We start from the raw sequence: 14,752 nt of genomic DNA on the forward strand, positions 1-14,752 counted from the left end.
CCTCAACTTTCAATCTTCATATCATCTGTAAAAAAGAAAAGACTCATACTGCAAGCACAATATTATCTGCAAGAAGAAAAAGCAAGAGTGGTTTGTAATACAACTTCTACTTAAAACTTAATATAGCCAAAAAAAAAAAGAGTTGGAAATAATTTGGAAATAATTCCCAATTGGCTCATACAACTGAGAAATAACAACCTTTTAATAACTGTATGTGGGTAAATCTGGCTTCTGTTTATCTCAGTAAACGTCACCTATATTTACATGCATATGACCCTGATGCAAATTACTGCTTCTTTCAAGAAACAGGAATTACTTATTTCTGAAGGCACATGAGAGTTTCCTTCAGATATATATGAGAATGGTGTTAATAATTATGCTTTCCTTAAATAATGTATTACAGTAAATGTATATCACAGACTACAGTACCATAATGACTGCGAAACTGAAATTCTGCTAAACCAGTTTCACACACAGTTTTGTTTGCTTACACAGCACTAGAGAGTTTAAAGCATGTGTAGCAGGCCAGAAAATCCAATTGTTTACAGAAGATAATGCATATATGCTTAAATGTCCTTTAGAATTAAGACCATAACAAAGCTCAACTATGTAAATGTCTCTTAAAAATAAAAATAGACCTGACACCTTCAGCTGCAGATGTATTTGCCTTAAACTGGACTCCACTGGGATCTCCATTCCTCCATACAATTAGCACGCACATCTAATCATGTCTGAACTAACAACAAGCTTACCTATAGAATACATTAGGCAACTTTACGAATTTGATAAAAACCACAAGCTTTTGCTTATGGCCAGGAATAATTGCTCAAGTTAGAACTGAGTCACCTTTGTGGGAAACAAATTAATTCCATGGAAAGGTATCAGGGTTTTATGGTTTATGCTGTACACTTTCTCATAAGCAGTACATGGACAAAAATAATAAGAATGGATTGCTGTCTACTTACATGCTAATTTTGGACGTATGTTTTAGCATTAGAGTAATATTAATGGAATACAATAAATCTGAATATAATTAATTTAAACTTATGGATGACTGCAAAATGTTTGGCACTAATGTAAAAACAATTACAAACCTCTGAACTGGGTTTTATTTTGCACTTACTTTTATTGTGCCTAAAGATTACCTGTTCACACCACTTTTAAAAATCAGATGCTGGCACAAAGACTCAAAGCCTGATAAAGTAATGATATCTGAAATGATATCCTTAGTTTTGTTTTTAGTAAAAATGAAAAGATTTAGAGACTCTGAAAATTCAGAACACTTCTTTTTTCCTCCCCCAAAAAAATTTAGTAAGCAAACTGAACTAAAAGTAATTTATAGAAATTATGCAGTATTTATTCATTTTGTTATTTTCTGTGTATAAATTTGAACTCCCTGAAAACAATTTATTATTTTTAATATAGCTAGGTCATGTTTGTTTCTATACTACTGAGTTTACCTTATTAAAACATTCAAGAAACACTTGGATTTTTGTGTGAATTGTTATACCAACTACTGGGAGAATATTTGCTCTCCACAGAACAGCGAACATGACTTTCTACTACCAAAAAGATAATCCATATGTGTTGTCAACACTGTTTTCCAGTTGACAGAATTAATCAACATCAATATTATGTTTCGTAAGAGTCCTAGTCTTATAGTCAATTATGTCCAGGCAAGAATTTTAATAAACATTCTATTATTTTGTGTGCATTATTTTTGGCACAGTTTTATGTTTTATAAAAGTACATCCTTGCCCACCCTAATAATCAGTGTGTATTGGTGCATACCTTTGGTGAGAACCTGCTTGGCTTTTTTCATCATAATCAAAAGCCTATTCTAAAGGATTGTTAAAGAGTCTCACCTCCTTTGGTTTGCAGTGGTATGCTGAGAATGTCAGCCTCTGTGGACAGCTCATTGTTCATGCTGATGCAATATAATGGTTCACCCAAGAAAGAAGGTTTCTTCAACCTTTTTGTGTTGAGTGCTCTTGACATAAAGTAACCTTCAATAATACTCTTATCTCCCATCTTCTGTAAACCTTCTAGGTCATCAGGTTCCTCTGTTTGGGCCAGTGAATCCTTTGATAAGTGACTATCAACCAATGTTTTGCTGATATAGTAGCCAGGGATTTCAATCTCTGCATTAACACATAAGCTTTTGTCTTCGAGTCCAGCCTTTTCCTGAGCCATTAACATCCCTACAATATGGTCTTCAACTAACATTTTGGAAAGAGTAGATGTGGAGTGAAGAGTGGAGTCTTGACTTGTGTAACAAGGGGGACTTAATCCACAAGAAAGAGATTCCTGAGACTTTGGCATGGTAACGTTGCCTATTGTTCTCTGAGGCTGCATACATTCTTCCAGAAGGGTCTTAAGCTGCTCTTCAGAGAGGCCCATTTGTTCTTCAGTCTGAAAAAAAAAAAAAAAAGGGCAAGAATTTCTTCTGTCAAAATATAATTAATGAAAAGCAGCGCCATAAAACAGTTTGAGAGATACAAAAGCACTGGCAGAACTCTTAAACTGATATTAATGTTTCTCAATTCAAACTGAATTTAAACATACATTTACATAATTATATCATTTATGTAACATCTTCACTAGGTTCTAGATAGATCAGATGCTTAAAGTTAGGAAAGAAGTCTGACGTCCACAAGGCACTGAAAGGCCTTTGATTTTGCTTAGTCTTCCACTAGATATCACTGCTTTTTAATTACCAAAGTACATACTTTTTCATATATCTTGGTTTGTTGTGTATACGTACAGACACACACACACTTTAAGAATTTAGTTACTGAAAGCAAAGCAGCACATTGCTAAAAGACTTTCAGCTATTGGGGCTATTCAACTGGGGTCAAAAATGGTTTTGGACAGCACCAACCTACAAAGATTGTCACATAAGTATTCCCAGCCGCTTGCTGTAGAAATGCAACATAGCCTCTCTCAACCATGTGACAAAAAAGCACATCAGTTACTCATCTACAGAACCTACCACGTCAGGTATGTCCCATGGCACGTGGCAGAAGAAAGCCCCATCTTCTGTACAACAGTTTTACTTCTTTCTACAAGCTGCCACTGCTTGGATAGCTCACAGACGTATCTTGTCAGTCAATTTCTTATTCAGACAGCGGCACACTCCCATCATTTTTATCTTGCAGGTTTCCTTTACTGGACATTTCTTAAAACTTGATATTAAAGATGTGGGACATGGTTTAATGGGCATGGTGGTGTTTGTTGGTTGATGGTTGGACTTGATGATCTTACAGGTCTTTTCCAACCTTAGTGATTCTGTGATTCTGTAATATTAGCTGGTAATGGTGAAGAATAGCAAAGGATATTTTGCTTAGAGAAGTTTTCAATGGGGAGTTACTTCTAGCCTTTACAATCCTTAATGCTCCTTGGTAATAGAGAAGCACGATACTCCCTGACAATTTAAAGATTATAATAAAAAGTACAAGACATATTTTAGATATGCATAATACATCCACCCATGAAATATGAGATGTAGAAGATATAATAATACATAAATGTTATAGATACTATGCAACATTTCATGGAAAAAGATGCTTTCTACAATCAAACCCTCGGTTTTACCCAACCTCCAAGAGACAAAGGATCAGTTGACAATGTGATGAACTCCCTAAGGCTGCACTGATTTATGTCAAAAAATGATTTTATTCACTGTATCATAACTACTACACAGAATTTACTTCACATTGTGCTACAGCATAGAGCTACTGTTATTTCAGAGGAAAGATCAATATCAGATGTCTAGCTGATTTTTTTTTTTCCCCTGAAGGTCTCTTATCCAACTACAGGAGCGACCCCATTTGGTGTATGTAACATGACGAGATCGCAGCCTAAGTAGCACACGGCGTATGGATTATGCCTGAAAACTGATTATTCATGTTCATGAATGGGGACAGTTTTCAGTTTTATAGATTTATTCAACCTACTTGTCTTTTCCCGCACAGACCAATTTCCTTCCCAAAGACCCTTTGAGTTCACTTCCTACACATACAAAAGAAGACAACTGCATTAAAGAAATTCAGATGTTAAGGACTTTTAAACAAAACAAAAAAAAGAGCATCAATAGACTATCATTATGTATAGAGAGCTTTATTTAGATGAACATAAAATCAGGTAATTATATTGAGATTCAGCTAATCTTAGTATCAAACAATGTACTTTTGATAACATAACTGAAATCAAAACACAACCTTAAGCACTTACTTAGATAATAAAGAAAAAAATTATGACCTCTTCAAACTTTTCTCAGGCTTTTAAATTTTAATCCTAGTGCGGAAAGTACTCACTGAGGAGAAGTAAGTCAGACAGAGAAAAACAACTAGTAGCAAAGCACATGACAAACCAAAAATGAAACACGGACTTTTTAAAATTTTCACTCTCAACCTAATCTACTAGCCCACACTGAATTTCTTACATTTTTTGAAGGAGTATTCTAACTTGCAGGACAATGCGTGTTTACAAGTAGTCATCATTAGAATGGACTCACTATAAGAAACAAGATGCATTCACTCAGGCAGAGCACCACAGTAACATAGTTATACCACTACTGGAAGCACAGCTGCATCTAGAGTATATCCACAGGGCAGAATATTATGCTACGTAAACATAACTATATTTGTATCACAAGATTCTCACATCTGGAAACCCACATGGATTCCCACATGTTTTTGAGTGTGTGGTTCTATACCAACATATTTCAAAGCTCTTGGCAAGATCATTTGGAGCTAATTTTATGTTAATGACAGGGCAATTCACTCCCTACAGAAAGGAATTCTACATCTGGTGTAAATGAATGACTGAGTACAAAATGAACATAGTGAGGAAGATGATCTTGTCCTGCCTTTCTTTTGTCCTTTTATTCCCCCCATTCCCACTCCATTTATCTGCAATCTACTTTCCTTGTCCAAACCTATTTTTTTCTTTTTTTCCTTTAAGGAAAATCACATGGCTTGTATTGATAATTAATATCAGAGGGCTAGGTGGGGAGATTTAGAGCCTAAGGCAAATGGGGAGGGAAATGAGTATAACAGCTATAGAGTGAAAAAGTATGGTAACTTGTGGGCTCGTTTTCCTCCAGAGAGGCAGGCCTGCAGGCAAAGCAGCCAGTGTAAAACATTACTTATTTTTGCTCTTTCTTTATCTCTTCCTCCCTTTGGATTGTTTTGTAAGACATGTTTGCAAGGATGCAAAGATAAGGAAGGAGAAAGTATTTAACATACCTCTCCAAAAATTACATTTCAAAATACTAAAGGCTCACTGTTCGCAATCTTCTTGTGCCAAAGTCATTTTAGGTTTAAGGAAAAATATCCAGTAGAGAAGATAGCTCTTAAGTAGACATCAGTGATCCACACAGCAGCAAGACATTTACATTGAAATGAAAGTAGAAAGGCTGCTGCTGAAATCAGAAAATTGAGTTTAGGGAAACAAGTAATACCCTAAGGAGAGACACCTCACACCAAAACAGGCTGTGCATGTGCAACCAAACGAGCATTTTAACTCATGGGATCGCATAATACAGCAACTGTGTTAGGAGTTTGCAAAGTATACAACTGCACACACACCAGAATAAATCCTGTCACAGCTAACTGTACTAGTTTAGAGTCACAAGACTTGGAATCAGTAACACAGTCTTAGGGAGACACTAGATTCTACTTCTCCCAAGCTTTCACTGCCCTCACTGTAAATAATTTACAACTCCTATATAGAAAAAATATTTCAAGATACTTCTTTAAAAATACATGGACATAACATTAATGTAATTCAAAATGCAGAAACAGCCCACTAGACAAGGGAAAATGAGCTGTTAGGTCTGGTTCCCATTAGAAATTGGAAAACCTTTTAATTGTTTTGGCTAATTTTTAATAGGACACTGAGTCCTATTCATTTCCTAGGCTTTTTACCGTTAATGATCCAAAAAACTAATTCCTAGCCAGGAGTTTAGGAGCCTGCTAATGACCTTTACTGTTTATGTGTGGCTAGTTTTTCACACACTTGTGGCCCTTCTCTGACTGAAGATTTCTTGTTCCTTACTGAATTCCTCAGTGACATGGGTCTATAGAGAAAACCTTACTGCATGTGGTAGGAATGCAAACTTGGAGATCGTTGTGGACAGACCTGCTGTGATTACGGGCTTGCAAGTTCAAAGCTTTAGGCTTGTTTTCCACATCTACACAGTAACAGAAACAGACTAACACTGAAAGGCTTTATCAGATTTTAGCATGGAGAGAAAGCTAATATGTCAGGATTATTTCTAACTATGCTAAATAATCATAAAATGACACAGAGTATATGAATAGCACTAGAAAGCCAGGACTGTTTAAGGACTAATGTAGCTGGCATGTCTATAAACATGTATATTTTGTGGCTTAATCTGAAAGTATTACAATCAACAGTTCTCATGTTACTTTATTTGATTGAAACAATGTACTTTGATGCTTTAATTTACTTATATTTTTACTGATGTGTAGGCCTGCAACAGTCAATTCTAAAGTAACTGCTCTGTTCCTGACAAAAAGACTCCATTTTAAGAGTACACTGATCTCTTGGGAAAACATTCAGATTTTTGACGTATCAGCACAGGAAGGTTTTGTATGTTTTAGTTATTTCATGACTGACTTACTAATAGTTTCTCAAACAGCTCTATCCTGTTTTGAAAAGGGATCCTTGCCTTGTATCTCCACACTACTCAACTCAATGCGCACCATCAACTCGAAGGTCTCACCTTTATGCATCACACCGAAGCACCACGCACTTGTCTATGAACAATACTGGTCAGTGCTACTGTGGAATATTATTAATATGCTGCGTATAAAAACAAACCATTACATCATTGTGGAAGAGCTTCTTACAATTTCCAGAAATGCTAAAAGCCCACAGTTCTTTTGCACGACAGAAGTCAGGATTGGCGTCCATAACTTGTAAACTAATCTAAATTATGAGAGTACGTATGTCCTTATGAGACTGTTGTGGGTTAACCCCAGTAGGCAGCTAAGCACCACACAGCTGCTTGCTCACTCCCTGCCCCCTGCCCCAGTGGGACAGGGGAAGAGGAAAGGAAGAGTAAAAGCAATAAAACTTGTGGATCAAGATAAAAATTATTTAATAAGCAATGGAGAAGGGAAAGAAGAGAGAAAGAAAACAAAACAAAAGTGATGCAAAGGCAATCACTCACCATCTCCCATGGGTAGACCAATGCCCAGCCAGTTCCTGAGCAAAAAGATAGGTAACTTTCTAGAACCTCCTCTTTTCCCTCTTTATTGCTGTGCATGATGTTATATGGCACGGAATATCTCTTTGGTTAGTTCGGGTCATCTGCCTCGTTGTGTCCCCTCTCAGCCTCTTTCTTGTGCATCCCCAATCTATTCATTGCGGGGGGCGGGGGGGGGGGGGGGCAGAGTAAGAAACAGAGAAGGCCCTGACACTGCTCAGCGACAGATAAAACATAGGTGTGTTATCAGCATTGTTTTGGTCACAAATCCAAAACACAGCACCATAACAGCTGCTATAAAGAAAATTAACTCCATCCCAGCCAGACCCAGTACAGAAACCCATATATCCACTTTTACAAAGAAATTGTTATGTGTCCAGCATGTCATGTTACAGTTTTTAGTGCTTGTTTGTTTGTTTTAAAAAAACTAGATTACAGGAAAGAGCTTAAAGATTGTAAAAGAAAAAATCTTTCCTCTGTAAGTCTATTTCAGAAGAATTATTTCAGAATGTAGTAAGAGAAAATGTAGCTACAGTAGATCAAAAACATGCTTACAACTCAGTGAGCATGTTTCTGGGGAGGACAGTGACGCGTATTGATTTGATGGTGTTAAAAATTAAGACTGGAAGCTAAATAATGGATTCAGAAATTAAGAGCTCCTTGTGTTACAATCATGATTCACCGTCTGGTGGTCCTGTGCCTATGTCTAGTTTGGGTGGGTTTGGGGAATTCTGTCCTGTTTCAGGATAGACATAAATCTTTAAGAATGAACAGGATTCTGAGCCATAGGAGAAAATCTTCTGCTTTTGCTCTTTTCCTCCTTCTGCTATTTTCTGTTAGTTACATTTCCCCTTCTCTTATTTTTTTCCACCGTTTCTGCTTGTGTAAGGGCAGAATGAAAAGGTCTGGTAGTCAATTTTCTGTAGCTGCTGCTTCTAAGAGACAGAAAGCAGAAAGGACAGAAATATCTAGGCAAGAAAACAGGATCGTGAGAAAAAAAGAGGAGGAGATTAGTGGGCATCTGGTAACATCACTGTCTGAAAAGAAAATTCAACTTGTAACATGATGAGCCATCAGAACCACAACATCAAAGCCATTATCAGTGTCATGGAATCATATAAAATCTCCATTTAAAAATAAACTTTAAAATAGTATAAAAATTCAGAAGATAAAATGAACTTCATTAATAAACTGGAAATAAAAAAACCCTAAATTATTTTTTCCCTTTCTCTGACAAAGAGAAATTTTAAACAGACACCAAAAGGGGACATGAGTTTATACAATTTTACTCTTATTTAGAGTAGCAAGAGACACAAAGAAAAGTAGGTGAAAATTGTGAAGAAGAGACATGGTAATTGCAGCAGTTCGTTTCTTTGTGATTTTTAAGATAGCCTACAGGTTATACAAGTAAAAATACTTACGACAAGTTCTTGCAGGCAAAACTAATTTAAACATGCATATTTTAGTCATTACAAAGAGGCATAATACTTGTTTTTATTTTATCTTTCTCAAAAATATCCAGTCAATTGCTTGTGGTTTGAATGTGCAAATAATGAAAAACTGTGCTTCATCAGCTATGCCACACCATGTAGACTTTAGAAAGAGAAAGCAATTGGTTGCCAGAGGTGACAGAAGTAGAAAAAAAAAAGAAGCTAAAATATCTTTTACAATGACTTTCTTCTCAATTGGTACCATAAACACTAAGCTACATTACTTGTAGCTGCAGAGTTTGCATGGTACTACACTAGGATATAATGAAGAGGTTTCGGTGGCTCTAAGTGTGAATTTCTTCTTGGAAGAATACGAAAATAATTTTATAACTTTTAAAGATCCAAAAAGCTTTATTTCTGAATTGCTACAAGTTGTACTTTTTACCTTTCATTTTCTGAAGCTTACTTTCAATTTCAGCTTCAATTCATAGCAGCTTTTGAGCTACAGTTTGTATAACATTTTCTAGCTGCTTGCATATTAGCAATAAAGTTTTCACCCATGGACACCAAAATCTAAATTTGCATGTCCTCACCAAAGTTTTAAGAAGGTAACTTTAAGAAACAAAATTTGAAAATGTCACGCAGGTCTAAAGTTTCTAACATTCATATCAGGCATGTATTTATTAATAAAAAATTAATATTTTTAAAGTAATTGAAGGTTTCTCTACATAATTATTTTTCTCAATTGCCCATATATGCATTAGAGGAAGATTATGACTTCGAAGATCCATTTTCATTAACTAAACCAAAGGTAGTATTTGTAACCTTTAGAACCTAAACAGTACTGGATTCGAACCTAAACAGTACTGGATTCAAACCTAAACAGTTAAAATATTAAATATAACTCTTTAAAATCTGTATTTCCATTAGCATGCTGGCTTTTTCTATCATTTCAGGAGCTAATATAACATAAGACTTACGCATCGTGTTAAAAAGGAAAGCTAAGTGAGTTTTGATTTACTGTTACAAAACAGTAAAACTGTTACAAAAACTCCTATACTTTATTACCCAATTAAGTTATGAATAGTAGGTTTTACACAACCAAACAAATAGTTGACAAAGGAATATCGAAGGAAATTCTGAATATATTGTATATAATACCTAAATACAAGAGCAAATAAAGGGTAATAGAAATTATTTTAAATTACATTAGAGCTATTTTTCCTATTTAACAAACCTTTCCTAAAATACTGGTGAGTGTGAAACTATGGCTAAATCTGGTAAAGTCTAACCTTCCTAAAACATAAACTATTATACATTAAATAAAAAATTATACTCAGACAAAAACAAGTTATAAAGAGTATTTTATTAGTGGCTGGGAATTGTTACTACCTCAGCAGATGAGTCTGCTGAGTTAAATGAATTGATAAGCCAAATTTTTATAATTATAGCCTCTTTCAGAGGTACTAAGAGATACTTTATGTGTTTGAATTTACCCTGTTTTCTTTAGTTCAATCCTGTTTCATCTGAATTTGAGAAACCAAACAGGAGCTGGAAGAGCAAGCAACTAGTTTTGATCTTCTGATGATGAATAAAAACAAATACAAAAAGAGATCTAGTATTCTAAAATCATGTGACTTTTCAAGCAATAGGATCAATCCACTAAGTGCATGTAATACTTCCTTTTAACAAGAAAGCAAGTAGCTTTAACAGGGGTATTTTTTTAAAAACATATATTGTATAATAACAAATTTCATTAGTTAAGTTTCAATAGTTTTTAAACACTGTTGTCTTTCTACTGAATTATATTGCATCTTCCATCATAAGCAGTAGGGCACAAATTGCTAGTAAGCAGGAAGCAACAAAGGAAGAAATTTTATTCAGTATCTTTAATAGAACAAAAGGCAAGAACTACAATTCTAAGCAAACATATATTAAACTGGGTAATTCCATGTGCACATAACGTATTTTCCTGGCTAGGGCAAAGATGTACTGAATTAATGTAATGGGCATATTTAATTGAAAATCAACATGTCTTAGTAGTCACTGAACAATGAGTCAACCGTTCTTTAAAAAAATAATTCAAAAGTTTAAGAATTTTAAAAGCTGCATAAACTATGATGTAAACCCCGCCTTGATTTAAATACTAAACTATGATAAAAGTCTCTGATTTAAATCACTTTGAATTTAAAATCCATCTACTCCAAGGTTGTCAACAGATGTTTTGCAAGAATTCAGCTCTTCTAACTTTAGACTAGTTCAACGTTTAGCTCATCTAATCTACTGCATTTATAGATAGAAAAAACTAAGGATTGTACTGTATATGCGACACTGTATAAATTTTTATTTCATTTCTAAAATCTTCCACAACAAATTGATAGCTCCCTGGTTTTAGAGCACTTGATTTCATACCCTTTCAAGTATTCTCAGGTTAGAAAGCAAGCTGGTTTTATTTCAACACTCTGAACATACGTGCGAAAACACAAGACACAAATTCCTGAACTGGTATTTACAATCCATCATTTTGAATAAGACTTTCATTTTCTGTCCTCTACTGAAGAAGCAGAACTTCTGCAATCTGGCTATTTAACATTCAAAAACAGTTTCCTAAACATCCCATTTTGTGTTCTTAACTGTTTGTTATTAAGCATTTAACAGATTTCATTCCATAAAAATATCTTCCTTGAATATTATTAAGTTGTGGTTTTAATTTTCAGCAAAGCCAGTAGAGTAGACAAAAATGCCTTGATGTGGTTGCAGCTGTTTTCTGTTACAAAAACCCATTTACTCTTCTTCTTTTGGTCATGTTGGCTCCCCCCCCAACTCCAAGCATAATAGTACCACAGTATCCTATTATAGACATTTTAAAACTCTGCAACAGAGTATCTTTTAAGATTTTAAGAATACTTACAGGTCCATAATTGATTGGTGGAACAGAAAATATAAGTAGTAATAAAACTAAGGATACAGAGATTCGTTTCTTCATAACATAAGAAACTTCACTGCAAGTTCTAAAACACCAATAAAACTAACAAAATGCCTCCATCCAATAAGAGGAGAAACATGGAAGCCACAAACACATGACCTAGGTGACCTATGTAGTTAGGTGTAGTTTAGTCTCACTAAAAATAAGAAGGACTGGCCCAAGGAGCAGTAAGCCACAAAGACTCACCAAAAGCAACTATAGGCAGAAGCTTAAAAAAGAACAAAATAATACTTTATGTATTCTAGGAGTTCAGACCATATTTCCTGATATTCTTTAGGGGTATCTTTTAAAGTGATACTTATTAATTGGCCCTGTGTATCAATAGCAACATGCACCTCTGAATACTGACTTCTTCTATATAACACATATATGTATACGCTAAACCTGACCTGTGATATATTTTGGAGATGGAAATATTCCCTCCCAACAGTGGAAGTATGTTATGAAGGAAGTTCTGCTGTATGCAGAATAACAAAATACAGAAACCCACAGTGTTCTCGAGTGAAGTAATACAGGCAGCATACAATCTCAATTATCCAAATTAAGGGAAAAACCACACATTTTCTTTTATAAATGTGGTTTTCTTACAGAGTTTTTGACTCTGCATTAAATACAGATAATATTATTCCTCTCTTTGATTATGTGGCATGAATGTGAAACAAGAGCCCCAGCCAAGTACTAATGTTAACTGTCGTTCCCCAAGGTCCACAAAGGCAGCAGAGAGACACCGGCACTTCAGATTGTAATTCAACCCAGCTAAAATCTAAAGAAAAGAACACTTACAGTTTTGCTTACAAATTGTTGTTTGAAAACTGAAACCTTTCTGACTACACAATTCAAAGGATCCTAAGCAAAAAGAGAATAAATGGGAAGAAGTAGAGATTAATATTTTAACAGAAATTTGGTAAATCAGAAGATTAGAAAAAGGTAAGACACTACTTTTCAGAAACTCGTTTCCAAGAAATATGTCAAAGTACAGAATCGTAAAGAAACCTAGTTTTAAATAACAAGACCCATAATGTATCACACTGGCTTAGCTTTCATTGTCGTCTTGTTGTAGTTCATCCCACAAGCTCAATAAAAGTATGTACAGTACTGCCATGTATTGGCAAATGCAAGCACTGAAACATTGAGAGCCAGGACCTCTCCAAAAATACCCAGTCTAGTACATCTGAAACTGTAATTTTTTCTTGTTTTGATCTTTTAATTGTTACATTTTTAAAGAAAGGCTTGGTTTTGTCTCTTTTTTAATAGGAGCAAAGATTCTAGTGCAATTATGGTACTGCAAAAATCTAGAGCTTTAACACTACCAAAAATTACACAACTTGTGGGAAAAAGAAAGAGAAGTTGGCAATATTTGTAGTTATGTGAATTCCAAATAAGGAATCCTACCTCACAATGGCAGGACTATTAAATGTCTTTAAAAAAAAAAGAAAAAAAAAATCAAGTTCCCATTTACTGCTCATGAAACGTTTCTGACCCTTTCAATTCATGGCACGAATAATTACACTCACTAAAGAACACCCTGTCTAAAATCTAGCAATTGTCATTGCTTTTTAGAGAAAAATCACTGTACATGAGTACAGATAAATGAGTAAGGGTAGGGGTAGTTTTGCCACATCTTGGTCTCTGCTTATGAGAAGTCACAGAAAGAACTGATGTAGAATTTGATTTTCTTTTTGTGTTTGGTGGGGCTTGTTGCCACAGGGCAAGTGCAAAGTTTCTATAGGGAACGTCAGATTGCAGCTGTGCTTGTCAATGTGGGCATATATTTTATGGAGTGCTGAAAAAACATTTTTAAAAAAGAAAGAGAATAATGAAGAAACTTTTTCTTTTCTAAAGAATGGAAGGGTATTTTGAAATGAGATACCTGCATCTGGCTCTTCTATTTCCATTCAAAATGAAAAACCAAAAGCCTTCAGGAAGAATGTGATGAACAATATTGCTCCAGGGAAAACATTTTATTTGGAGTTTCAGGCCTGCCTGCACCCGTTCTTGATTTTGATGAAGGGGGAGTGGATCTTTTCAGTAAATACAAGAACAGGAGTTAATTCATGAAATATTCAAAGATACATTACCAGAAAATTTACATTTACCACATAACGATAAGAAAAGCTAACACTGAGATAAAACAAGTTATTATTAAAACAATTATTATTACTTGATGTTTGACAGCTTTTTTAAAAAAATTAGAAATGTAAAATGATAATATTATTCATTTTTTGTATAACTACAAAGGTCACTCTTCAGGAGATCTAGTTGTTAAAGTAAACCTTAGTTTTGATTGCTTATTAAAATCCTTACAGTTTTTCCTCAGGCTTGTCTAACACATATAGTAAATGTGCAACAGTACCAATGACCATCAAATTCCTGCTGGCATGATAAATTTCCTCTAATATTATAACTAAAATCCATGTATTTTATGTCCTTGTCAAACTAGAAACAGTATAAGCGTTATAAGACTGGGCAGGAGAGCCAACCTCCTTTTTCTTCTGGGCAGATGAGGAAAAACCTCACTTTCTGCCACTGAATTTATGACAGTTTTTAATTCTCTAGGCCTCAGAAATAAAAACCCCTTTCAGCATCTTCTGCTGTTCCTTTTCTCAGTCACAGATCCTTTCTCATGTCCCAGAACAAAGACAGCTAGAAAAGGACAGGCATTCGAAACGTTGCAGTTCCTTACTGTTATTATCCTGGTTTGTGTAATCAGAAGCACAGGTCTACGTATCCGCATATGGATAAAAGCAAGAAAGACTTTACTCACTTTACAGAGACAGTAGGTTGATTTGACTATGGAAGCCATGGGCCAATAGGTACCTAAGGCAACGTTGTAATACGCATGTTCCCTTCCCTCCACTTACTCATTTCCTGGTAAACCCATGCCTGGTAAATAAGAGACGGCTACGTGTTTGTAACTAGAAGCAATGATGGCATTCGACAGGTCACACAACCACACTGGGCAGGCTGCTGTACTTAACTCCTCATCACCAAAGAGAATGCCACAAGCCAAGTGACAGATGTAGAGGAAACCAGATATCCCAAACAGCATCTACTAAGCATAAGCATACCAGCTTTCCCGCACCAGGGACAAAAATTAAT

At 35.1% G+C, this 14,752-nt stretch overlaps 1 protein-coding gene across 1 annotated transcript in view; it reads right to left on the minus strand.

Moving 5' to 3' along the window:
* Window positions 1-1,851: 1,851 nt before the first annotated feature.
* Window positions 1,852-14,752, minus strand: part of FSIP1 (fibrous sheath interacting protein 1) — a 77,298-nt gene continuing 64,397 nt past the window's right edge. Inside the window, exon 11 of the mRNA XM_059819906.1 lies at window positions 1,852-2,412. Within this exon, the coding sequence (XP_059675889.1) occupies window positions 1,852-2,412 (561 nt within the window). The remainder of the gene's footprint in view (window positions 2,413-14,752) is intronic.

This window comes from Gavia stellata, chromosome 7 (assembly GCF_030936135.1).
Source record: "Gavia stellata isolate bGavSte3 chromosome 7, bGavSte3.hap2, whole genome shotgun sequence".
NCBI classification, from domain to species: domain Eukaryota; kingdom Metazoa; phylum Chordata; class Aves; order Gaviiformes; family Gaviidae; genus Gavia; species Gavia stellata.